This window comes from Schistocerca americana, chromosome 1 (assembly GCF_021461395.2).
Source record: "Schistocerca americana isolate TAMUIC-IGC-003095 chromosome 1, iqSchAmer2.1, whole genome shotgun sequence".
Classification (NCBI taxonomy): Eukaryota; Metazoa; Arthropoda; class Insecta; order Orthoptera; family Acrididae; genus Schistocerca; species Schistocerca americana.
This window is the reverse complement of record NC_060119.1, coordinates 158,387,765-158,414,508: the sequence shown is the minus strand read 5'-3', so window position 1 is coordinate 158,414,508 and position 26,744 is coordinate 158,387,765. Positions and strand designations below refer to the sequence as shown.

General features: G+C 41.2%; 1 protein-coding gene across 1 annotated transcript in view; it reads right to left on the bottom strand.

The window, feature by feature from the left end:
- LOC124612460 (SH2 domain-containing protein 5-like) overlaps positions 1–23,598 on the bottom strand; it is a 378,639-nt gene extending 355,041 nt beyond the window's left edge. The window contains exon 1 of the mRNA XM_047140727.1: positions 23,507–23,598. Coding sequence (XP_046996683.1) covers positions 23,507–23,584 — 78 coding nt within the window. The 5' untranslated portion in view covers positions 23,585–23,598. The remainder of the gene's footprint in view (positions 1–23,506) is intronic.
- Between the last annotated feature and the right edge of the window lie 3,146 nt (positions 23,599–26,744).

Here is a 26,744-nt window from a genome sequence, read left to right as displayed (position 1 = left end):
AGTTTTATTCCTTTGGCGTGTGGTTACTCCCACTATTATGATATTATTTAACGATATTTACTTTTATTTTGAATTTCTTCGGAAGTTTGTGGTAAGTTCTTATGGGACCAAACTGCTGAGGTCGTCAGTCCCTATGCTTACACACTACTTAATCTAACTTCATCTAACTTCAAGTAAGGACAACACACATACCCATGCCCGATGAAGGACCCGAACCTCCGTCGGGGGAGAGGGGGGGGGGGGGGAGGGAGCTACGCGAACCGTGCAAGGCGCCCGAAACCGTGCTGCTACCCAGCACGGTTTATTTTGAAGCTGAGGCCTGTGAAACTTGTGTTTGATTTTACATAGTTGTATATTTTGATTACGATAGTGAGCTGTTGGCCAGTTCCTGGCGTATTTACAAATGGTGAACATGCCGATATGTCATTTGTGCTGCTTGTAGATAATACAGATGACGGTTTGCTTACCATAGAGCAGCAGATTCAAGAATGTTTACTCGTGTTTTCACTAAAAAGAGTGAGATTAGTTCAGTGGTCAGCAGTCATATATTCCATGTGAACGCGAAAATCCATAAAGTGTGCAAGAAGTACACGTCATCATTCAGTTGGTAGAACGCAGTGATACAACAAACCCACCCACAACTTATACACTTTTCTGTGTTCTACATTGAAGAATGTGGTGGACGTTACGTATGCACAGCGTCTGCCGTTATAAATTACGTATGTTTCCACACCTTCGAGAAGGAAATGGAGGTAGAAGAGGTGAATTTAATCCCGTTGACAGTGTTACCTGATGAATTCACTTTCACTCGTCACGTATCAGTAATAGTTGCAACTGATGTCGATGGTGTGACGAAAACCGACGGACTTTGTGGATACTCTTTTTCAAGGACTCATCTCTGTAAATATGTTTTGTTTGGCATGGCAATCAGTGCATTAAACCTCATCGTCTTACAGGGATCTGTTATCTAGACTTCCTTGGAAACAAGGGTTCAGCGTCATGAGGGACTTTTGGCTTCCAGCACGACTGGCTCCCTCCAAACTCAAGTCGTGAAGTGACACATCACGTGAATTTATTCCCTGTAAGACGGACCGACAGAAATGGTCGCGTTCCTTGGCCAACAAGATCTCCTGACCTTACAGCTTTAGATTTTTGTCTTTTGGGAATGGCTGAAAAAGAAAAAGTAAATACAAGGGACGAACTGATTCTTCGGATTATGTAAGGTGCTGTCTTCGTAAAAAAAAAAAAAAAGACCAAGACAACCTCAGAAGAGCTGCGCGTGACGTTGTCAAGGTATTTCGATGCTGTATGGAAATCGGATGTGGAGTCTGCGAAAATCAACTTTTAATTTAATCACTTGCCTTTGCTTATCACCTTCAAAAAGTATTTTTTCGCGTTTCATTCTAACAGCTGTATCTCTGTACCCTATAATAATCGGACACATGTAATATAAATGTTCAATAGTGTAATGTCAATCAACAGCTCCGCCATTACACCAGTGATGCGAGTGAAGCAGCAAGATTATGAAATTGCTGTGATATACATAGTCAACTACAAAGAAGAAAACCAGCAGAAGACATCACTGATTTCGATATCTAGCCATACACTGCCCCACTCCTTCCACCCAAATGCCACACCAGCAGCTACAGTAAAAAATAGTGGACAAAGTGTTCTAGATTAATCTAGTTTAAGACTGTTTATTTTTAAGTAACATTTCACTATGTATGTATGTATGTATAAACGCCTGAAGATGAACAAAACATGTTCGAAACGCGTTGCATTATGTTATATTAAACATAAAATGAAGTGACTGGTAGCAGAAACTTGAAATAAATAATTATCCCTCACAGTCACGGTTCACAAACATAGCCATTATGGCTGAAAATAATAAAATGTTTCATTCAAATTGATCTATCCTACGACATACTAAAATATTCACTATCGCCGCTGATACACGCAGTGCTTCTTTTCTAAGCAGGAAAGTGTGCTATCGGCTGCCATCCGATCGGCCGAATTTCAAAATACGCGCGCCGCCAGCTGCGCCGCCGCGTTTCCTGCAGCCGCCACCGCGTCGTAAGGGCGCTGCCATGAACGCTAGCGTCACTGCAAGTCATACGTAAGCATCCCCTATCCGGAGCTCCAGCGGCGGGTCTACGTTAAGCTCGAACATCGACGCACAGAGCCCCATGTTGCATGTTTACTGTTTCATACATTTACAAACTTTCATAGCGGTCGGGGCTCGTCATCTGCGGAAAAGTTACTGTATTTGAATGAAACGTAAATCTTTGCATCTGTATATACGAGGTGTGGCTAGAAAAAAACCGGACTAGTACTGGTGAAACAATAAAACGAATGCAATAAGGCTGAAAGTCGCGTGGCCTGTCACGTGACTCTCGCTCCGCCTACTGCTCGAGTTTCATCTGCCTCCTGCACTCAGTCTGCCCGTGGCTTCCGTTTTAAGTAGATGACGTTTTGTCTGTGCGTCGGAAAATGTTGAGTGTACAGAAAGAACAGCGTGTTAACATCAAATTTTGTTTCAAACTAGGAAAATCTGCAAGTGAAACGTTTGTAATGTTACAACAAGTGTACGGCGATGATTGTTTATCGCGAACACAAGTGTTTGAGTGGTTTAAACGATTTAAAGATGGCCGCGAAGACACCAGTGATGACACTCGCACTGGCAGACCATTGTCAGCAAAAACTGATGCAAACATTGAAAAAATCGGTAAACTTGTTCGACAAGATCGCCGTTTAACAATCAGAGCAGTGTCTGAGTTAACAGGAGTTGACAAGGAAAGTGTTAGGCAGATTCTTCATGAAAGTTTCAACATGAACAAAGTGTGTTCAAAAATGGTTCCAAAGTGTCTCACAATTGAACAGAAGGAACGCCGAAGAATGATTTGTTCTGACATCCTGGAAAACATTGAAAGTGATCCCACCCTCTTACAAAATGTTATTACTTGCGATGAATCGTGGTTTTTTACTTACGATCCCGAAACTAAACGCCAATCGATGCATTGGAAAACTCCTGGTTCTCCACGACAAAAAAAAGCACGAATGTCAAAATCGAAATTCAAGGCAATAATGATTGTTTTTTTTTTTTGACATCAAAGGGATTGTGCACATTGATTGGGTACCAGAGGGACAAACAGTGAATCAGCATTACTACATTAGCGTCCTGGCTACCCTACGTGAGCGAGTACGGAGAAAACGGAACGATTTGTGAAGAAAAAAGTCATGGATCCTTCACCAAGACAATGCCCCAGCTCACAGTGCGTTGTCAGTGAAGACGTTTTTGGCAAAACACAACATTCAAATCTTAGATCATCCACCCTACTCACCTGATTTGGCCCCCTGTGACTTTTTTCTTTTCCCTAAAGTCAAGTCAGCTTTGAAAGGAACTAGATTTGAGACTGTTGAAGCAGTAAAAGAAAAAGCGACGGAAGTAATGTATGGACTTACCGAAGATGATCTGCAGCATTGCTATGAACAGTGGAAAATTCGTATGGAGCGGTGTAGAGACCGAGGAGGAGAGTACATTGAAGGACATAACATGAAATTGTAAATAATTGTAAATAAATGTTTTTTCCAGCATCAGTCCGGTTTTTTTCTAGCCGCACCTCGTATTTCAGCGTTCCGATCTACTGTTAGCAAAGAAAGTTATTTATTATTTTTGCTATTCAAGATTAGATGTAGAATAAATTAAAATCTCAGTTCTCCATCCACGAACCGCGTCTGTTCTTCGCTCCTGTATCCACTAAAAAAAAACGCCCAACGATGCAAAGGAAGTTACAGCAAAAAGCGAGCATTTGAATCTGATGGGAGGTGGAAGGTATCATTGCGGGACGAGCCCAGGCAGGCTTATCCACCTGGCAGAACATGACAGCCAGTTCCCAGTATTCAGAGCAATGGCGCGCTGTCCGGCATGGAAGTGGTGGTTCACTCTTCCCGTCATCCTCGTTAGTGATAACAGCCAGCGAGGGTCCCACCGTAAAGCAATTGTCGGAAATAAACTCTGGATTAACCACATTAGGAAGCAGCCGTTGGTGGGGAAGTGTTACTGACACGAGTGGGCAAACGTCCAATAAAACCGCCTGCTTTCTGCAGCTAAACCTGATCGGTAGAAAGGCCTAGACGCAACAACAATTTTCGTGGACCAACATACCTGTTGGATTGACAGCCATGTAGGACACAAGTCTGTATCTGCATACATACACACTCAGCAAGCCACTGAGCAGTGAATGGCGGAAGGTTCCGTCATACCATTGCAATCTGTTTTCTTTCGTATTCCTTACTGGGCAATGGGAAAATAACAGTCTATATGCCCATGGACGGCTGGAGTATAATGTTCGCACATTTCTGTTCCAGTACAGATTCTGTAAATTTACTGAACAGGCTCTCGCAAGAAAATTCTTCCTAGGATTTCCCCGAATATTTATTTTGCACTTCTGCCAGGGTTATAAGGTACCGACCTGATACACCTTAACAACGCACTTCTGAATTCGATTCATGTCTGTTGTCATGACTATCTGAAATTCCAAACACTTCAACAGTACTCTAGAACGGTAGCATTATCGTCTATTTCTTCTTCTTCTTCTCCTTCTTGTTCGCCTTTTCCCGTTTCTACTACGGAGTCGCCGACGTTATTTATGGACTGAGGCAATGTTAGTGGTGGTTGGTGGCCCGATGCCTTCCTGACCGTCACCCTAAGTAAATCTCACGTTCAAGTGTGAGAACTTTGTCTAAATGCTTGCCTAGCGTGTACCTACCAGGACAAAAACTGAAGCTGAATGTGAGACTGTTTGGCCAGCACAGAATTATAACAGGATTTCCTATCGACCACCAGGCTCACCTCTTCGTAAAACTGAGAACTTCCGGCGAGTCTGCTGTTTGGTACATCTCGCAAGATTTATCGAGCCGCATTTCACCTGAAGACGATGGCCAGATGGACTGCTGAAATATTATGTTAAGATGACCGATCCGGCTGCAGACCCTACAAGAATATGGTGAATTAATACGCCCGGGAAGTTGACGTAGTCACACCATATTTTGTTACCTCTAAAATATTCGTAAATCACTTACGAGGGTTGTCCAGAAAGTAAGTTCCGATTGGTCGCGAATTGGGAACCACTGGGAAAATCCGGTAAAGGTTTGCACAGATGTGTTGGGCAGTGTCTCTTGTATGCCCGTCGATCGTGTCGCATCGCTCTTTTCAGTTTTGAGCGAACAGTGAGCACATAAAGATGCGTAGGGAATAGCGTCTCCCGCCAAGTATGTGGGCCTGGTTAGAGATTTCGCCTGTGTCATGCAGCCCACATAATACAACTGTCGAGCAGTTCCTTCTTCATGCCAATTCTCGGCCGCACACTGCAGGGGCAATGAAGACGCTTCTGCCGCGTTTCCGATGAGTAATGTTTGATCACCCACAACTCAGTCCGCAATTGGCTCCCGCTGAGTCTCATCTCTGCTCACAAGAGCCACTGGCTATGAAGACAAAATTTTTCCACAGACAACGAGCAGCAGACCAGTGCAGGTAACTGGCCGAAGGCACATGCGGCTGCTTTCTATGATGAGGATATTGGAAACTTGATACAACACTATGACAAAACTCGAAGTTGGAGCGGCGGCTATGTAGAAAGTAGGTGGAAGGTGTACTGTTGCAAATAAAACGTTTCTGGTATCACTGTGGTTTCCATTTCGCGACCGATCGGAACGTATTTTCTGGACAACCCTCGTATTTAGTCTTTACATGCCTGTAGAAACGAGACGCTTAAAGTAGTAAATGAGTTTTGGTATTTGGGGAGCAAAATAACTCATGATGGTCGTAGTAGAGAGGATATAAAATGTAGACTGGCAATGGCAAGGAAAGCGTGTCTGAAGAAGAGAAATTTGTTAACATCAAGTATAGATTTATGTGTCAGGAAGTCGTTTCTGAAAGTATTTGTATGAAGTGTATCCACGTATATAAGTGAAACGTGGACGATAAATAGTTTAGACAAGAAGAGAATAGAAGCTTTCGAAGTGTGGTGCTTCAGAAGAATGCTGAAGATTAGATGGGTAGATCACATAACTAATGAGGAGGTGTTGAACAGAATAGGGGAGAAGTGAAATTTGTGGCACAACTTGACTAGAAGAAGGGATCGCATGGTAGGACATATTCTGAGGCATCAAGGGATCAACAATTTAGTATTGGAGGGCAGCTTCGAGGGTAAAAATCGTAGAGGGAGACCAAGAGATGAATACACTAAACAGATTCAGAAGGATGTAGGTTGCAGTAGGTACTGGGAGCTGAAGAAGCTTGCACAGAATAGAGTAGCACGGAGAACTGCATCAAACCAGTCTCTGGACTGAAGACCACAACAAGAACAATGCCTGTAGTAGCACAAAACAAATTTCAATCTTATCAAACTTAGGACTGTCATACGGTTTTAATTATACATCGTTGCAGCCAATCAACATATGAGTTAAATGGTTTCAACATCAAAATGTAAATGTATACCGTATCTCACAGAAACTATTTAAATATGATAATTTTGTTGTGGTTTTGCTTTCGCATGTCAGCACCATAATCCCCTGTTAGTTTACTTTATTTCTCTTTTTCATTTGATTGACAGTCTCTAGGGATCGATTTTTGCATCTTTTCTCAATCTTTACTCAATTTATGTTAATTTATTTTTTACACTGAGACCTTTCCTAACTTTTTCGTCTCTCCCTACTCATTATTTAGCTCCTCTCAAACTTCCCACTCAAGCACTATGAATATATTCTTCTTGCATCCATTTTACAATGTATCACTCACTTTCGTGCAGCAATGTCCTGTGTTCGTTCTGATGTTTTCTTTTAAAAATTTTTTATTTGTTCCACACATTACGTTGAACCAGTTTCCTTTGTTCTATGCTCCCTAATCACAGTTATAAGTGTAATAAGAAAATCTCTGTTTTGCACTTATATATTTTATTTGCCATTAACACATTTTAGTCATTTTGTGATTATCTGGAATATCGCGGTATTTGCAGAATTTCACTTGTTCATGATGTCAGTACTTCCATCTCAAACGTTTTTATGGACAGTTTAAATTCGTTAATGGCGCATATAACTTGACTGAAGACAACGTGGTGTCTGAGAATCTCTCTCGCAAAATTACTCGCCTCGCACTCCCGTGGAGCGGCCAGTAAACGTCGCGTTAAGGAAACGGAAATTCTGATTTACGACGGAGGTGGCCGCCGTTTCTTTCCCGAGGCGCTGCTCTTAAAACGCCGCTAATTAAAATTCAGCCTTGCTCGCGACGTGGCACAAAAACTGCTCCGGTGTCTGGCCATGGGGCAGGAAGATATCGCTGCTCCAGTCCGAGGGAGCTGAGCAGCGGCGGGCACGTTTAAATTCCTGGCTCCTAATTGAAACAAAGTCACCGAGCAGCACTGAGCGGAACACTAATCCACGGCTCAAGGAGCCCGCTGTGCCTTTTGCCCTCCCACCCTCCCCCTGACCGTGTCTTTGAACCTCATCAGGGAAGAAGTAGCTCGGGAGAAAAGGAAGACGCCAGTCGGAGGCTGGACTAAAGATATTCATCATCCCTCGCGGAGAAAAGAAAGTACCTCAGAAGTTAATGAAAAACTTTTCAAGACTTATTTATAAGTGAATAAAAGAGAATGAGAGGGATAGGTAGAGGAAGGGGGGGGGGGGGGGAGAGAGGGAGAGGAAGAAAGAGAGAGAGAGAGAGAGAATGGGGAGAGGGGGATTGAAGCACGGGAAGAGTCTCCCAGCTAATTCCGAAGCCAGCTGCGCGAAGATGAGTAGCGGTGGAGGACGAAGCTGAGAAATACTGAAAGATAATGCCGAATGAGTTACACGTCACAAGATGGCCAGGTGAGTATTAAAATGTGGAGAGTAGTTCTTATAACATAGCGCTGATGGAAGATCGTTGGAAACTGTTCCACACTAAGCTCGAATGGTAGTAAAAGTGATTAATAATGTGCATAAGAACTTATGCAGTGTCGTCTTTCCATCCTGTTCGTCCTTCGTCACTTTATCTTTGTTGTTAGAAAATGTTAAAACTGTACCCAATATTACAATATCCCACGTCAGCAGCAAGGTAATTTTAAATTCCGGATATGTTGCAATCGCAAAGACAGGCTGAACGGCAGTGAAGGAGGTGTACTTATAGTCGTAAGAAATATAGTAATATCTGGTAAGGTTGATACTACCTGGTGAGGTTGCTACAGATTCGAAATGACTTGAGTGTGTAAGTAGGCTGTTTAGGTTTTTATATTGGTAACGCCACGTAGCGCTCTGTATAAAACTCACTGACTGTGCTGTGTGCAGTCTGTGGCTGATTTGCATTGTTGTAATATTCGCTATTGTAGTGTTGGGCAGTTGGATGTGAACAGCGCGTAGCGCTGTGCAGTTGGAGGAGAGCCGACATGAGTGGTGTATGTGGGGAGAGAGATGGCAGAGTATGGAGAGCTGACGATCTAGACGTGTGTCCGTCAGAAAAATGAAATTTGTAAGACAGGATATAATGACCTAATATATATATATATATATATATATATATATATATATATATATATATATATATATATATATAATGACTTCTGAACACTATTAAGGTAAATACATTGTTTGTTCTCCGTCAAAATCTTTCATTTGCTAACTATTCCTGTTAGTAGTTAGTCCCTTCAGTAGTTAGAATCTTTTATTTAGCTGGAAGTAGTGGCGCTCGCTGTATTGCAGTAGTTCGAGTAACGAAGATTTTTGTGAGGTAAGTGATTCATGAAAGGTATAGGTTATTGTTAGTCAGGGCCATTCTTTTGTAGGGATTTTTTAAAGTCAGATTGCGTTGCGCTAAAAATATTGTGTGTCAGTTTAGTGTTGGTCAGAATAGGTAAAGAGCGAAATATCTGAGTACGTTCAGTTCTGCTGAGCTGTTTGAAAATCAAATAATTTAAGAGGTTTAACAGCACAGTAATTCATTAATATTTTCAAAGGGGACGTTTCAAGTAAAGATAGGTCATAAAGGTGGATCAAACGTGATTATCGGATGCTTTTATCGTCTCCACTGCCTCACAAGTAGAACATTGCACGGAAAAAATTCAGTAGATTGCATCTAACTTCCTGATAATTTTATGGTATTAGAGGAAATTTTCATCTATAGGGAAGCTACAGGGAAAGACGGGTGATAGACCATTCGTACAATAACCAGCAGTGAATGGGTTTGGAAGACCAAGAACAAAGCGCTAGTAGTACAGAGAGTATTGGACAATGATGCAGAGTTTCGTCATTGTGGTTCCATTCACACACCGAAGAAGCATTGACGAAAATAAAAGAAAGGCTCAAGGGTGGGAGTAAAATTCAGGGTGAAAAGATTCGCTGATGACGTTGCTATCCGAAATGAAAGTGAAGAATAATCACTCCATCTGTCGAATTGGATGAACAGTGTAACGAGTTGAGAATACAGACTGAGAGTAAACAGAAAAAAGAGTAAGCGTATCAGTGTAGCAGAAACGATAATAACAAGAAACTTAACATGAAAACCAGTGGTCCCGATGTAGACGAAGTTAAGGAATTCTGCTAAGTAGGCAGCAAAGCAACCCATGGTAGACGCAGCAAGGACGACATAAAAAAGCCGAATAACACTGGTAATAAGGGCATTCCTGGCCAAGGGCGTCTACAATTAAAAAACATAGGCCGTATTTTCAGGAAAAAATTTCTGAGAATATATGTTTGGAGCACAGGATTGTATGGTAGTGAAACATGGACTGTGAAAAAACTGAAACACAAGACAATCGAAGCGTTTAAGTTGTGGTGCCATAGAAGAATGTTGAAAAGCAGATTGACTGACTAGATAATGAGGCAGCAGTTGGTTTTTAATGCGACGTTATCATACTAGTGTAAGGGCATGCGCTTGGTTTTCACGAATTAGCTTTGTGTACAACTATAAACTGATGAAGCACGGAAACGCGTTTAACCAGGATAGTGATTCAAGTTTAATTGTAAATAGTGTGAGCACTGCTGGGACACAAAACGACACAATAAAAATATTGGCTGGTGTTAAGGAAAGCTCAACTCGAAAGCAATACAAAAAGCGTTAAAAAGTTCGGTGCTGACCGAATGCAACGTCCAAAAGGAAATGAAAAGAATGGGGCAAAGCTATAACGAAGGTAGCCCTTCGGAAATACAGCGGACAGTGACAGTCCAAACTTCCGGTTGTCTGTTCTGTTCTGTCTAAATATTGTATTAAAGATATTAATAATTAAATTACATATTAATACGAAACGCTTCTTATGCTATTATCCCGTAGGTTTCACGAAAAATCTTCGGCGCGGACCCGAATTGCCAGCACAACTTTTTTTCCTTACACGCCACAAAAAAGGCAAAAATTCGTGAACTCTTATTTTCATCAATTAAAGAAATTGTGGAATCCTTCGAAAATCATGATGTAGAAGTAGTAATATTACTGTGGACGAACTGTTTCTGGAACTCGTTTGATCACCATTAAAATTGTATAAAATTCTCATGTATGTTGTGAAACAGCCAAACTATATGAGCCAGAAAATATTTTTCTGCCCTCAATTTTGGGGCGGAAGTGGACTGAAATAATTTACGAAATATGGGTCCCTTTTGGGTTTTTCAATCTCGGAAACGATTCTGTTTTCGGTGAAGATTATTTGTGAAAAGAGAGTGGATAAAATTTCCCACAAAATATGTCTCAGTGGTTTGCTTTCGTCTGACCAACCCCCTTGGCGTCTAGTGAATATTGAGGTTTGCGCGATTTCGAAGCTGAGATGGGAACCATCACGACCTCCCCCTCCCATAGTACTGCCCACACCCACCCCGCGTCCGGGCACGATTCCCAGCCGTGTTTGGGATTTTCGCTGCCCGGGGACTGGGTGTTTGTGTTTCCTCCTCCTCATCATCATCAACATCATTCGTGACAGTGGATCGATTGGACTGTGTAAAAAAAATTGGGGTGTAAAATGTGGGACTTTGTACGGGCGCTGATGACCGAGTAGTTGAGCGCCCCACAAACCAAACATCATCGTCCCCAACCCCGCGTGCTGCAACCACAATGGGCAAAGATTATCAGATATCTGTGATAGCTACGTTTTCTTTAATTAATCGTAGTGCAATTCAAGATTAATATGCTGTTTGATGATTACCGTGACAAGCTGAGCACCAGCACCAACGAGACGAGAAGGTCCCAGGAACACAGCTCTGCAGAAATAATCTTCTGTGAAACATTGGTAACCCGTGTCGCTCAGGTAAAATTCTCTCTAATCCGAAGGTCAAGGACCGCTTGACACGAATATTAGTGGAAAAATTGGCCAAAGCAGTCATACTTCCCAAGTAGACTGTGGAAGATCCTGATACTTTGGCTAGCAACACAGCACTAACTTTGGCCCACAGATATTCAACCGTCGTAGTTGCTTGGAAAGACGTGGACATTCTCGTCATTCTAACAGGCGTCAAAAAATAATGTAATATTTTATTAATAAAACCAGGGAGAGGGGAAATCCGACAGCAGTTTTACTCCCTCATGGAACTGGCCACCTTACTTACATACAGTCAGGGGCTGCGACCCAATTTCTGCTCTAGACAATCAGGGTAAGGCGAGATGCATCACTACACTGAGTAACAGAACATACAAATATTTAACAGAGCATACAAATATTGCATTTGCACCCGTGGTCTAGAGGTGATTCATAATCAAAGACGTCTTTAGTACCAGGTTCGAATCCGCTGCTTAAATTTTGATTAATAATCTGCGTTGGTGGCTGAAGACGTCCAGCATAAGAAGTCACCCCTCATTTTACCAACGGCCTTGTCAACGAGGGCGGAGAAACGGATGGAGATTCAGGTCACACTCTTGTCCTAGGTGTGGGAAACTGCCCCTATAGGCGGAAGAATCAGCAATTATCAAAGGCATGCGGATGCAGAAGGCAATGGAACCCACTGCATTAAAGACACGTAAAGTGTGTTCACAGGACATATTGCCAGTAACTGAAGAAGTCTCATGATGATTGGCAAAACATTCCGGAATAGTGCCCCATTCGGATCTCCGTGAGAGGACTGCCAAGAGGGAGGTTACTATGAGAAAAATATTGAATAATCTACGGAAGGGTAACGTTCTACGGTTCGGGGGGGTGGAATGACAGAAGCTTGAACGTGGTAGGTTCAAAAATGGCTCTGAGCACTATGGGACTCAACTTCTGAGGTCATCAGTCCCCTAGAACTTAGAACTACTTAAACCTAACTAACCTAAGGACATCACACATGCCCAAGGAAGGATTCAAATCTGCGACCGTAGCAGTCGCGCGGCCGGCGAACGTGGTAGGGAAACGAGAAAATCCGTAAAGGGAAATGCAAAGGCGCAGTCTAGATATAGTAGGGGTCAGTCAAGTGAAGTGGAAAGAAGACAGCGATTTGTGGTCAGAAGAGTATAAGGTAATATCCACAGCAGCAGAAAATGGTATAACTGGAGTAGGGCAGAGAGTGTATTCCTGTGAACAGTTAAGTGATAGGGTTGTTCTTATCAGAATCGACGGCAAACCAACGTGGACAACGATAGTTCAGGTATACATGCCGACGTCGCAAGGTTAAGATGAAGAGATAGAGAAACTGTACGAGGATACTGTAAGGGTAATGCAGTATGTAAAGGGACATGAAAATCTAATAATAGTGGGAGAATATGTAATAACTGATGATGTTCGAAGTAGAGAGGATATAAAATGTAGACTGGCAATGGCAAGGAAAGCGTTCAAAAATGGTTCAAATGGCTCTGAGCACTATGGGACTCAACTGCTGTGGTCATAAGTCCCCTAGAACTTAGAACTGCTTAAACCTAATTAACCTAAGGACATCACACACATCCATGCCCGAGGCAGGATTCGAACCTGCGACCGTAGCGGTCGTGCGGTTCCAGACTGTAGCGCCTTTAACCGCTCGGCCACTCCGGCCGGCAAGGAAAGCGTACCTCAAGAAGAGAAATTTGTTAACATCGAGTATAGAATTAAGTGTCAGGAAGTCGTTTCTGAAAGTATTTGTATGGAGTGTAGCCATGTATGGAAGTGAAACATGGACGATAACTAGTTTGGACAAGAAGAGAATAGAAGCTTTCGAAATGTGGTGCTACAGAAGAATGCTGAAGATAAGGTGGGTAGATCACGTAACTAATGAGGAGGTATTGAATAGGATTGGGGAGAAGAGAAGTTTGTGGCACAACTTGACTAGAAGAAGGGATCGGTTGGTAGGACACGTTTTGAGGCATCAAGGGATCACAAATTTAGCATTGGAGGGCAGCGTGGAGGGTAAAAATCGCAGAGGGAGACCAAGAGATGAATACACTAAGCAGATTCAGAAGGATGTAGGTTGCAGTAGGTACTGGGAGATGAAGAAGCTTGCACAGGATAGAGTAGCGTGGAGAGCTGCATCAAACCAGTCTCAGGACTGAAGACCACAACAACAACAACATGGGCTGGGGACAAGGAATGAAACAGGAGAAAGACTAATTGAGTTCTGTAACAATTTTCAGCTAGTAATAGCGAATACCGCGTTCAAGGATCACAAGAGGAGGAGATATACTTGGAAAAGGCCGGGAGATACGGGAAGATTTCAGTTAGATTTCATCATGGTCAGACAGAGATTCCGATATCAGATACTGGATTGTAAGGCGTACCCAGGAGCAGATACAGACTCAGATCACAACATAGTAGTGATAAAGAGTAGGGTGAAGTTCAAGACATTAGTCAGGAAGAATCAATACACAAAGAAGTGGGACACAGAAGTACTAAGAAATGACGAGATACGGTTGAAGTTCTCTTTTCTTTTTATTTGCACGTCAATTTCCGTAGCACCAAATTGAGGAACAAATCTCCAAGGTCATGGAACGTGTCAGTATATGAAATTACAACATTAAAGTAATAACAAAAAAAAAAGTCCATGAACCTGAAAAAAGTCAGTCCATAGTTTAAGTAAACGCTATCAGCAATACACTAAGAATCAGCTTAAATTTTCAAGGAACTCCTCGACAGAATAGAAGGAGTGACCCATGAGGAAACTCTCCAGTTTCGATTTGAAAGCCCGTGGATTACTGCTAAGATTTTTGAATTCGAGTGGCAGCTTGTTGAAAAAGCATGCAGCAGGTATACTGCTCACATTTTTGCACAAGAATTAAGGAATTCCGATCCAAATGCATGTTTGATTCTGCCGAGTATTAACCGAGTGAAAGCCGCTTATTCTTGGGAATAAACTAATATTGGTAACGAGAAACGACAATAAGGAATGTACATATTGAGAGGGAAATGTCAAAATACCCAGACTCGTAAACAGGGGTCGACAAGACACCACTTATTGCCCGAGGCTATAGATGGCTATAGATACAGCAATAAGGAACAGCAATAAGGAATAGCTGAGTGGGCAGTACAGTTGAAGGGGAATGGACATTTCTAAAAAGGGCCATCACTGACGTTGCGAAGGAAAACATAGGTACAAAGAAGGTAACTGCGAAGAAACCAAAGGTAACAGAAGAAATACTTTAATCGGTCGATGACATGAGCAAGTACCAAAATATTCCGGGAAACTCAGGAATACAAAAATACAAGTCCCTGAGGAATGAAATAAATAGGAAGTGTAGGGAAGCTAAGACGAAATGGCTGCAGGAAAAATGTGAAGACATCGAAAAAGAAATGATTGTCGGAGAGACAGACTCAGTATACGGGAAAGTCAAAACAACCTATGGTGACATTAAAAGCAAGGGTGATAATATTAAGAGTACAACAAGAACTCCACTGTTAAATGCACAAAAGAAAGTGTATAAGTGGAAAGAATACGTTGAAAGCCTCTATGAGGAGGAAGATTTGTCCGATGTGACAGAAGAAGAAACAGGAGTCGATTTGGAAGTGATAGGGGATCCAGTATTAGAATCAGAATTTAAAAGAGCTATGGAGGGCCTAAGATCAAGTAAGCCAGAAGGGATAGATTACATTCTATCATAATGTCTAAACTCATTGGGGGAAGTGGCAACAAAACGACTACTCACGTTGGTGTGTAGAATGTAGAGTCTGGCGACATACCATCTGACTTTCGGAAAAGCACCATCCACACAATTCCGAAGATGCCAAGAGCTGACAAGTGCGAACATTACCGCACAATCAGCTTGACAGCTCATGCATCCAAGTCGCTTACAAGAATAATATACAGAAGAATGGAAAAGAAAATTGAGGATGCGCTACATGACGATCAGTTTGGCTTTAGGAAAAGTAAAGGCACGAGAGGGGCAGTTCTGACGTTACGGTTAATAATGGAAGCAAGACTAAAAAAAATAAAGACACGTTCATACGATTTGTCGACCCGGAGAAAGCGTTAGACACTGTAAAATGGTGCTAGAAGATCGAAATTCTGAGAAAAGTAGGGGTAAGATGTAGAGAGAGACGGGTCAAGCCAAGAGGGAACAATAAGAGTGGACGATCAAGAACGAAGCTCTCGTGTTGAAAAGGGTGTAAGACAAGAATGTAGCCTTTCGCTCATACTGTTCAATCCGTACATCTTGGAAGCAATGATGGAAATAAAAGAAAGGTTCAGGAGAGAAATTAAAATTCAAGGTAAAAGGACATCAATGATACGATTCGCTGATGACATTGCTATCCTGAGTGAAAGTGAAGAAGAATAACATGACTGATGAACGGAATGAACAGTCTAATGAGTACAGGGTATGAATTGAGAGTAAATCGAAGAAAGACGAAGGTAATGAGAAGTAGTAGAAATGAGAACAGCGAGAATCTTATCATCAGGATTGATTGCCACGAAGTAGATGAAGTTAAGGAATTCTGATACCTAGGCAGTAAAATAACCAATGACGGACGGAGAAAGGAGGACATCAAAAGCAGACTAGCAATGGAGAAGTCTACTAATATCAAATAGCAACCTTAATTTGAGGAAGAAATTTCTGAGAATGTACGTCTGTAGAACAGAATTGTATGGTAGTAAAACATGAACTGTGGGAAATCCGAAACAGAGGAGTGTCGAAGCATTTGAGATGTGGTGCTACAGACGAATGTAGAAAATTAGGTGGACTGATAAGGTAAGGAGTGAGGAGGTTCTGCGGAGAATCGAAGAGGAAAGGAATATGTGGAAAACACTGATAAGGAGAAGGGACAGGATAATAGCATCTTTTAAGACATGAGGGAATGACTTCCATGGTACTAGAGGGAGCTGTAGAGGGCAAAAACTGTGGACATGTCAAATGTATGCCACATAGCGAATTTTGAAGTTAGCGTTAATTCTGGTCCCTCATTATGCTATGCTATGAGATTGGAGTACATCCAGCAAATAATTGAGGACGTAGGTTGCAAGTGCTATTATGAGAAAAAGAGGTTAGCACAGCAGAGGAATTGGTGGCTGGCCGCCTCAAACCAGTCAGAAACTGATGACAAAAATTTAAAAAAAAATTTAAAAATCCGAACACCATAGTGGAGTGTGGTAGAAGATGCGTTATCAACTTGTGTGGTGGTGTAAGCGGAGTGTCTCTGAACCACCTGAGGTACAGAAACAACATGAAATCCGCATTCATAACAACTGCCAAAATCGCTTCTCAGCCACCGACAAATGATGCTACTTACCAACGTATTCCCCGAGTGTACAACAAGGTATAGCAGTGAATGGGCAAAAATACACATACTACTATGCTTCACACACCAGCATATGATGTTATTGTGACTTATGTCGCATGCAAATGCGAAACTGGTTGCCGTGACTGCTCTTGTAGCTGCTGTAAAACAGGCCTCCACTGCTCAAAGTTCTGCATCAACTGCGATACAGTTTGCGAGAATGTCAGCCACCTCGATTGGTAAGACTTGGAAGGAGCCGTGTTGGAAACAGAAGTGCAGCAGGAGACTGAAACGAGGAGTGCTAGTGTTGAAGATAAAAGAGTATTTCATTTTGTTGTTGTTACGATTTCCCGTTGTGAAATCTCATGACTTAATTATTTTAAGAAACACTGTTCATCAGTGTCAGCTGTAATTTGTTACAATTATTTTTAATTACAATAATTAAATGATTATTCTATCTATTATCTGGTGCAAACTGAAATTAGTCATCTATTATCTTACGTAGCTGTAACATACGCACATATATTCTCATTTTGCAGACGAATCTAGCGAAGACGAGGGCATTGGAGCATGACGTGCGAAGTGAATGAAACGTCTCGATCCGGCACACAGTTTTAATCTGCCAGGGAGTTTGATTGAAATATGTTTGAAATTTCTTTACAATTTTGCATTAATAATGTAATATTATGACAATAATTGTTATTAACAAATGCCAAATAACGAATAGTTATTACGTCATTTTCATAAGTCCCTGAAATACCTTTTAATCGTACGAGTAATGAGAGCTTTCATTTTGTCGTTAGATCGAATTTCATAGCATAATAAGGGACCCAAATAACGCTAACTTCAAAATTCGCTATGTGGCATACATTTGGCCTGCCGAGAAACGTCACTCAGAGCTACTTCGTGGAAAATTTTAGCTTCTTTAATTTCATAAATAGACGAATTTATCTAAAATTACCTCGTTTCCGAGTTACGAAAATTGTTGTAGCTGTATTGCGAAAGTAACATATCTCCAAGCCTTAACGGAAAGCACTGATGCTCAAATCATTATAGGCACTGAATACTGGCTAAAGCCGGAGATAGGTTCAGCCGAAATTTTTGCGAAGAACCTAATGGTGTTCAGAAAGGTTACGTTAAATACAGCTGGCGGTGGCGTGCATGTTCCTGTTAGTATTAGTTTATCTTGTAGCGAAACTGAAGCAGATAGTTCCTGTGAGCTAGTATGGCTACAAGTCGTTCTTGGTAAACGGGATAAAATAATAATTGCACCATGTTACCGACCTCCAAACTCCGATGAAACAATTGCTGAAAGGTTCAAAGAAAACTTGAGTCTAATTTCAAACACTTACCCGACTCATTCAGTTATAGTTGGTGGTGACTTGAATTTACTCTCGATACGTTGGCGAAAATACTTCTTTTAGTCCGGAAGTCGCGTGACCACTACGGTCGCACGTTCGAATCCTAACTCACCCATGGATGTGTGTGATGTCCTTGGGTTAGTTAGGTTTAAGTAGTTCTAAGTTATAGGGGACGGATGACCTCAGAAGTTAAGTCACATAGTGCTCAGAGCCAGTCCGGAAGTATTCACAAAAAGTTGTTCTAATTGTGCTAAACGCATTCTCTGAAAATTAGTTCGTCAGACCACTCGACTAGTAAACAGTTGTGAAATTGTACTTGACCTATTAGCAACGCAGATAAAAATTCGCTTGACGCCTTCCTGAGAGACAGTTCCCACTCTTTGCAAACTAACAATGCAAATGTTGACCAGATGAGGCTTGAATTCAAAGAAATACTGTCGATAGCAGCTGACAGATTTATACCAAATAAACTAATAAACAACGGAGCTGATCCCCTTGGTACACAAAACGGGTCAGGACACTATTTCAGAAACAACGAAAAAAGCATACCAAATTCAAACGGACGCAAAATCTCCGAGATCGGCGATCTTTTATAGAAGCTCGAAATTTAGCGCGGACTTCAATTTGAGATGCTTGCAATATTTTCCACATCGAAACTTTGTCTCAAAACCTGGCAGAAAATCCAAAGAGATTCTGTCGTAAGTAAAGCGTGCTAGATGCAAGACACACTAAATGCCTTCTCTGCGCATAGCACTGGAAATTCTATCGACGACATTGCTGCTAAAGCATAGGTACTACACACAGCCCTTCGAAATTCCTTTGCCAAAGAAGACGAAGTAAGTATTCGAGAATCCGAATCAAAAGCAGCTGCCAACATGAGTAACTTGGAAGTAGATACCCTCGGAGTAGTGAAGCAACTTAAATCACTTAATAAAAGCAAGTCTTCCGATCCAGACTGTATTCTAATTAGGTTGCTTTCAGAGTATGCTGATGTAACAGCTGCATATTTAAAACTCATATACAACCGCTCCCTCGATGAAAGATCCGTACCCAAACACAGAAAGCTGCAAAGGTCAGAAAAATATTCAAGGAAGGCAGTAGGAGCAACCCACTAATTTACAAGCCTATATTATGAAGTCGATATGCAGCAGTATCTTGGAATACATATTATGTTCGAACATTATGAATTTCATCGAAGAGAACGACACTCAGTCAATATGGATTTAGAAAACGTCGACTGTCTTCAAACGACTTGACTCTCATTTTGTAACACTTCATGTGTATTAATGTCACATTTCAGTCTGTTTTATTTATTTTAACATCAGGAAGGTAGTTTTCGCTTCTGTGAGGCCCCTGACATACAAAAACGTTACTTGACTGACAACGTAGTTTCTCTTGAAGCACCACTTGTATAACTGGAAGAAAACAGCCCTCGGTCACTATTTTTAACGAGTTAACCGGGTTTCAACACTGCTAGGAGTGTCTTCCTCAGAATTTAAATCAAAGAATGGTCTATAACATGGTCACAGAATTATGCGTTTTTATTCATAATTCTGTGACCATGTTATAGACCATTCTTTGATTTAAATTCTGAGGAAGACACTCCTAGCAGTGTTGAAACCCGGTTAACTCGTTAAAAATAGTGACCGACGGCTGTTTTCTTTTAATTGTAACTATTCACGGTCCCTGAACGTGCAGCCATGTACAAAATTTTGCATCACTTGCTTTATTGTTGTATGCTAGTCTCTTTGACCATGTGCGTTACGCACCTTAGTTTTGGATCTCAAGATAACCACGTTTAAACAGATTTCCTAACTAAAACAGTGTCGTCAAAATGGTGATATGCCATTATACTGGTGCGTTTGCCCAACGACGTCTTCGCTATAATTATGTTTCATCTTCTCGCCATCATTAATCCGAAAAAATTGTTTTTATTTTCAGTTACCATGTGTGTAATAACCATTATGTGTTCTGTATTTAGAACAAATGATTTAGACTCTTCTGATGTACCACTTAAGTAATGAAATGGTGGCTCTACTTTATGAACCGCAGCCAACAAGTATATACTGCAAACAACAAAGAAAAAAAAATATTAGAATGGTCTGACAGCCACAATTTTCAGCAGCATAGTTCACAAACGCACTCCATTGGATATAGAATATGTAAGTAGGCTGTTTATGTTTTCTTACTGGCAACGTTACGTAGCGCTCTGTATGAAAATCACTGGCTGTGCTGTGTGCAGTCTGTGGCTAGTTTGCATTGTTGTCTGCCATTGTAGTGTTGGGCAGCGGCAGCTGGATGTGAACAGCGCGTAGCGTTGCGCAGTTGGAGGTGAGCCGCCAGCAGTGGTGGATGTGGGGAGAGAGATGAAAGAGTTTTGAAATTTGTAAGACTGGATGTCATGAACTGCTATGTATATTATGATTTTTCAACACTATTAAGGTAAATACATTGATTGTTCTCTATTAAAATCTTTCATTTGCTAACTATGCCTATCAGTAGTTAGTGCCTTCCGTAGTTTGAATCTTTTATTTAGCTGGCAGTAGTGGCGCTCGCTGTATTGCAGTAGTTCGAGTAACGAAGATTTTTGTAAGGTAAGTGATTTGTGAAAGGTATAGGTTAATGTTAGTCAGGGCCATTCTTTTGTAAGGATTATTGAAAGTCAGATTGCGTTGCGCTAAAAATATTGTGTGTCAGTTTAAGCACAGTCGTGTACAATTGTTCAAAAGGGGACGTTTCAAATGTGACCTGAAATCCTACATATTTAGGGCAATGTGAACAATAGCAGCAACTACAAGGAGGTTTTAGAGCCTTTACAAGATTCGATGATAACTGCCGTCAGCAGTGGGAGTGAGGAAGAATTGGAACACCTGGTGAATGGAAGAAACAGTCCAGTGATATCAGACTGTGGACTGACACTTAAGCAAAGAAAGGCGAACGTAATTATAAGTAGCAGAAACGAGATTAACGGTAATTTAACAGCCAAAACGGGAACCTCGAAGCAGAAGAACTGGAGAGATAATGTTGCATCTGAAACGAATGATATAGGAGGATATAAGAAGTGGACTGTTGCTGGTTGAGAAGATATTCCAAGCAAAAAGAAGCCAACCAAAATCAAAGATAGACCTTAATTTAAGGCAGAAACTTCTGAAAGGGTACCTAGGACCTGAAAAACAGTACTGAAAGAAGGTGAAAGACGGGATATGAAAAAAACGAAAAAATAGAGACTCGAAGCATTTCGAAGTGCTGTGCTGCGGGAGGACGCTAAAAATTTTGTGAACTCAGAAGATAGGTCCTACGCAGAATCACCGAGGAAGCGAGTGAAAAACGCTGAGTGAAAGATGACACATGATGGTAGGACATGTGTAAAGCCATCGGGGAATAACTTGTCGCATATTTAAAAAATGCAACGCCTGAAAGGCAACAGTACAGCAGCCAGCACTAATAAGTTTTCTACATAGAACTCAGAGTACAAAGAAGACGCTACAGGAAAGGCGTCGGTATGGGCGTTGGCCGAAAATGTTATGTAGGCTCACGATGTATCACTTGAGCTCACGTGGAGAACTGCAAGGCATGGCAATGCGATGGCAGTGGCCATGTATGGTCACACAGGACCCCGCACGGCGAAGACCGGAAGCACCAACGTGGTAGAGGCGATGTAGCCTACCGCACAGTATAAAGGCAGCGTCCAAAGAGGGAGTTCAGAACAGACAGCGTCCAGGAGGGATGTCTGTGTAGCTCAGTCACGGGGCCTGGACTTGCAGTATTCGCTCTGCCTCTGCTCGCGCTCATACTTAGCGTACCTCCTTCCATAGGACCTTGCAGCCAGGAGTAGTGCAGTCAGGAGTAGTGTAAGTCTCGATCCAATTCTTGCTCAGACGAGAAATTGAATGTTGTAGTTACTCAGGTCTTGTCTTTATTCCACTATTTCGCGACCGAGCTCCAAAACTTTTTCAAAGTTCCAGTTAGCCATCTCCACGTTAGCTGACTGGACAAGCTTTCTCCAGTCTCCAGTGTTACTAAGCGTCTAGACCGCTCGCTGCACGAGACAAACTTCCATGTTACTAGAGGCAGCTATGGACATTCAAAACAGTAGGAGAAGACAGGGATTGGCATATTTTACAGAAATAGTTGTAGTGCTACTCTGAAATGAAGACGTTGGCGCAGTTCTTCATGTGTTTCATACGTCACATTTCAGGAACGTAATGCCATAATGCTCGGCTACATATGTCTAGAAATATGCAAACCATCTTCCAAGAATGAATGCAGAGTCTCGCGGTGATAACATTGAATAAAATGTTCTCGGGTTTCCAACCGCGTCAATTGCTGAAAACTATACGAGCTTTCGGCCAAGTACTCTTTGGCCATTGTCAAGTGGTATGACTTGACAATGGCCAAGGAGTGCTTGACCGAAAGCTCGTGTAGTTTTAAGCAATTGACGCGGTTGGAAACCCGAGAACATTTCATTCATCTTCCAAGAAGATTGTTTGGCACTGCCTACTCGGCCAGCCAGCCCACTTAACTTCGTGTACATTGTTGTTCAGTCACTTATTTTGTTGCATTAAAAGGGAACAATCACGTTGCTAACCATTCAGCAGAGTACGGTAGCTTGCGGAGTATCTATGTAGATGTAGATTGTTTTCTTCCTAGTGCGACGAATAGGTGGACGAACAGCGAACTCGTATATAAATGGCGCAGAGAGATTTATCCCTACGAATACATCCAGACCCCCTCTAAGTCTCTGTCGCAACGCTTAGAAGCTCTAGTTGCACAGAGTTCGATAGCATGCTTTAATTTCAAAGCTCAATTTCTTGTACAGTTATTTAATTGTATCATCTACTTATTTCAATACTAATGAGTTTCTTTCAATAAAATGCGTTAGCAAAATGACATTCTACTTCTCATAAGCAGTTTGTTGGAACCGGTACGTATTTCGGCGTCTGGGCTGTATCCATCGATATCTACAATTTTATTTAACAGTTCCACTCAGTTCAAATGCAGGATTCCTATATCAAGTATGTCCGGAACTCGACTATCTGTGTACAAAAGTTAATCATTACGATGATCAACACACATCATAACAAATAGAGTACACAAGAATACGTAATCTTATTTTGAGGAGAAAAAATATACAACTTTTAAATATTTTATCAAAAATCATGATTTGGTGCAACAGCTTTATGTCGGTACTTTATTAAAATACATACTGCCAGTTTCACAATCATAATACCATCCTCAAGCATTAAGAACGACATTAATCAATCGGTAAAGCAAAAGACCTCCTCAAGCATTTGAAGTGACAACTGATTATAGCTGCTTAGCCAGTCATGATTTTTATGAAACATAATATTGTAGAAACCTTAAAATTTTTACCCCTAGGTGCGTATTGGGTGTGATAAACGGATCCAGAACATATTACTAACAACACAGCTATACATAACCATGTGTTAAGTTCCACTGGAACTACAAAATCGGATCACAATACCTTAACACAAAGGAAAAACCTGTCATTAACGAGCATATTACAGGAAATAGACTTACCCTCATACGTAGTAACTGCGATCTCATATACTCGGCACGGCTGGCGTGGTCCTGTCCCGACACGGGAAATGAACCCATGTACTGCAACAGAAAAGACAATGTTAATAACTTCAGTTACCTGAAAGCTACGCGATCGTTTTAAGCAGACAAATTATGTTACTCCATAGCTATTGAGAAGTCTCCATTAGTATACGACTCGTTTCGTTACGTGGCTCATGTAACAGTACCATGAACATCTGATTCAAATTTCCTGATTCACATACATAGTATTGAAATTTATAAGTAGCTAAAATTGTAACGACTTCAAAAATAAAGCTGCAGTACATATGCATTACGAGTATGCTCAGGTGTAGACACTCAGCAAAGTGTATACTTGCCTGGTGTACATATTATTTGTTATCTCACCTAAATACACATAACTCAGCTTTGACATACTCTTTGTAAACAACACTGTGTGCTTCACTTGTTGGATCATGAAGGGATGTGTGACAGAAGAGTACAGTCTAGATACTCTGACGTGTGAAATCAAAATTCTTGGCGTTTTCAGTACAAAGCAAGCAGAGTGTGGTGTGGTTTACGTTTTGATGACAAGTTAAATTAGAAAATATCCTCCACAACTCACTTCTCACATTGCGTCATGTGACATTGCAAGTTTCGGAGAGATCAAACTTTGCTTATTTTCATTCATTCAGTAATGTTATATGGAATTGAATTCAAGAGTAATTTATTTTTTGGTTAGATATTTTAAGTAAACAAAAGCGTTCCATAATAATAATAATAATAATATAACAATAATATGTGGTGCACTGTGTCCAGTTAAGGAATCAGGAATTTTATCAGCAAAGCAATACAAATTCCTCGGTAAAAATTTCTTACATTAACAACAGAACACAAGGAATACTGAAGTGGATAATAAAAACACTGGAAAAAATGACCATCGCTACATTTAATTAAAACCGACTACCATCATACTGCTACTAAAACTGGTCATTTAGTCAACGATATACACGCCTGCCACATGGAAAAGCGAAATTTAAATGTAAACTGAAGCAGTTAAATCCTGGCGTATCTTACTACATATAAGAATTTATATCTAGAAATTTTAAGCTTATTAACTGCAACTATATTACTTACTTCTGCTTTACAAACTATGGATTAATCACTGCCATGTTAAGTCACCTGCAAACAGCCACAACGCAGTCATATGTACGACAAAATTAAGTTGTTAATCTGAAAACTGGATCGTTGTACATCATTATCATACATGGTCAGCAGTATGTTCGCGTTTCTGACTCTCGATCACTGGACCGCGGTTTTGATTCCCAGCCTCGTCCGCTCGACGCTGTGTGTGGGTGTGTGTTGCCCTCGCCGTCATTTCATCATCATCGACGCGCACGTCGCCGAAGTGGCGTCACACAAAAAGACTTGCGCCATGCAACCAAAAAATCCATATAGGGTCTCCCGGCCAGTAATGCCATACGCATATTTCATATTATCAGCCACGTGTGGGTGTGCAAGTGACTCATGCAACACGTTAAAACTAACCAACTGAGGAACTTACTGCCTTACAATGGCTTTTTTGTTTTTTTTTTTTTTTGTTTTTTGGGCGCAACACCTGCTGGATGTGTTGGTTGGGTAACAACGTAGACACTCATCGCTGACAGCTGAATGGTAGCTTCAGTTGTCTTTCTTATTAATCTTTTACTAAGCAAAGTATTTGAACTAAGTGACAAGCGTTTACTGAAAGTAAGAGTTCCACACGATCAACGACTATTCATCATTCCACAAATGTGTGAAACGTCTGATACCTAGCAATTTGGCAGTTCTCGTTGCCTTCAGTATTTCAGTCACGCGTAGATGTTCCCCTCGACAGCGAGAAGTGTCTTCACTTTCACGTGAGGTCTACTTGTATTCTTCTTTCTGTGCCTTTCTTATTTCGTCTAGCGGCAGCTGCTGAATCTACACAGATATTTAACGTAAAACATTTTCTATAAATACTATGTACCTAATGGGAAAGTGCAAAATGAATCACAGCCGAAATCTAACAATAATGAAATGACAACTGCAATTGCAGTTAATTTATTGAAAAATGTGGGACGAGTTTGAGCTTCATGGAAGGCCATTATCGACTGTAGAAGTATTGTTGATTTACTAATGCGAACCATCATAAGAGGTACATGACTGCCTTCGTCACTATAGTGTCGTCACAATGAAGTCATGGTGACCATTAGGTATGAACTGTCGTGATTATTTTGGTAGATGCTGAAACCATTGATGTTTTCGTCTTTCAACGTTTATGGTTTAGAGCGAACGTTGTAACTTCGAAGTTTCGATTAGTCAACGCCTCCTTTACAAGGACTAGTATCTTGCAAATCGTACATCAGACGCAGTTTATTAGAACATCGGTATAAATAACACAGCAGGCAGGGAAAATATATTGGGCATACTGGGCGGCGCATCAGCATCTGGCGTGAGGTGACGCATCTTGTTTCATAACATGTACCGTTAGAGCAAAGCGGAAAAAATATTTATGACTTAGTTCTAAGTGAGCTACCGCCTGGTCCGTTTCTTTTCGTGTCACGCATTTCTGACTTTTATGTAAATAAAGTGTCACAACTGGTCCGAAAACCATCAGCATCGCCAACAGTCGAATATACGGCGTGATTCCCTGATACAGTTACAAACTTTAAGGGATGATGAAGAAGAGTAAATCTGAGGTATCGAACCCTAGTTCGGAAACGACGGAGTCGAGTGTTATAAGCGATAATTGTTCTGATACCCCTAATAGTAGATCTCTTCTACTGCAAGGTACTCGCTTTCCATATATTGGGAACTGGTAGTGTTGACCAAAACAAGAAAAAACTGTCACTAAACATGGGCACTGAAATGCATACCTTTGGTGCTATGAACTCTTCTTGAGTAGAAGTGATGTGTTCCACAGCAGCAAAGAAGAATAAGTTATCGTAGCTCTTAGGGTATGAACTTTAGACTCCATGGTTGCTGGACATTTTTTTTGGATTGGTACATACTAACTCCTCCCAAAATGTGGAAAGTAAAGAGTTTACAGTAAAGAAGATCACTGTCAGAGAAATGACAACGATTTTCTCTTGTAATTGTCGAGTTTGTCGTTTCCGACCCAGGTTCCTTAACTCAGACTGATACAGTTAACTCTCTCCATCATCGCTGAAATTTTGTATAATCACCACAGCATTGCCCTTTATACAGCTGAGAGACAGCA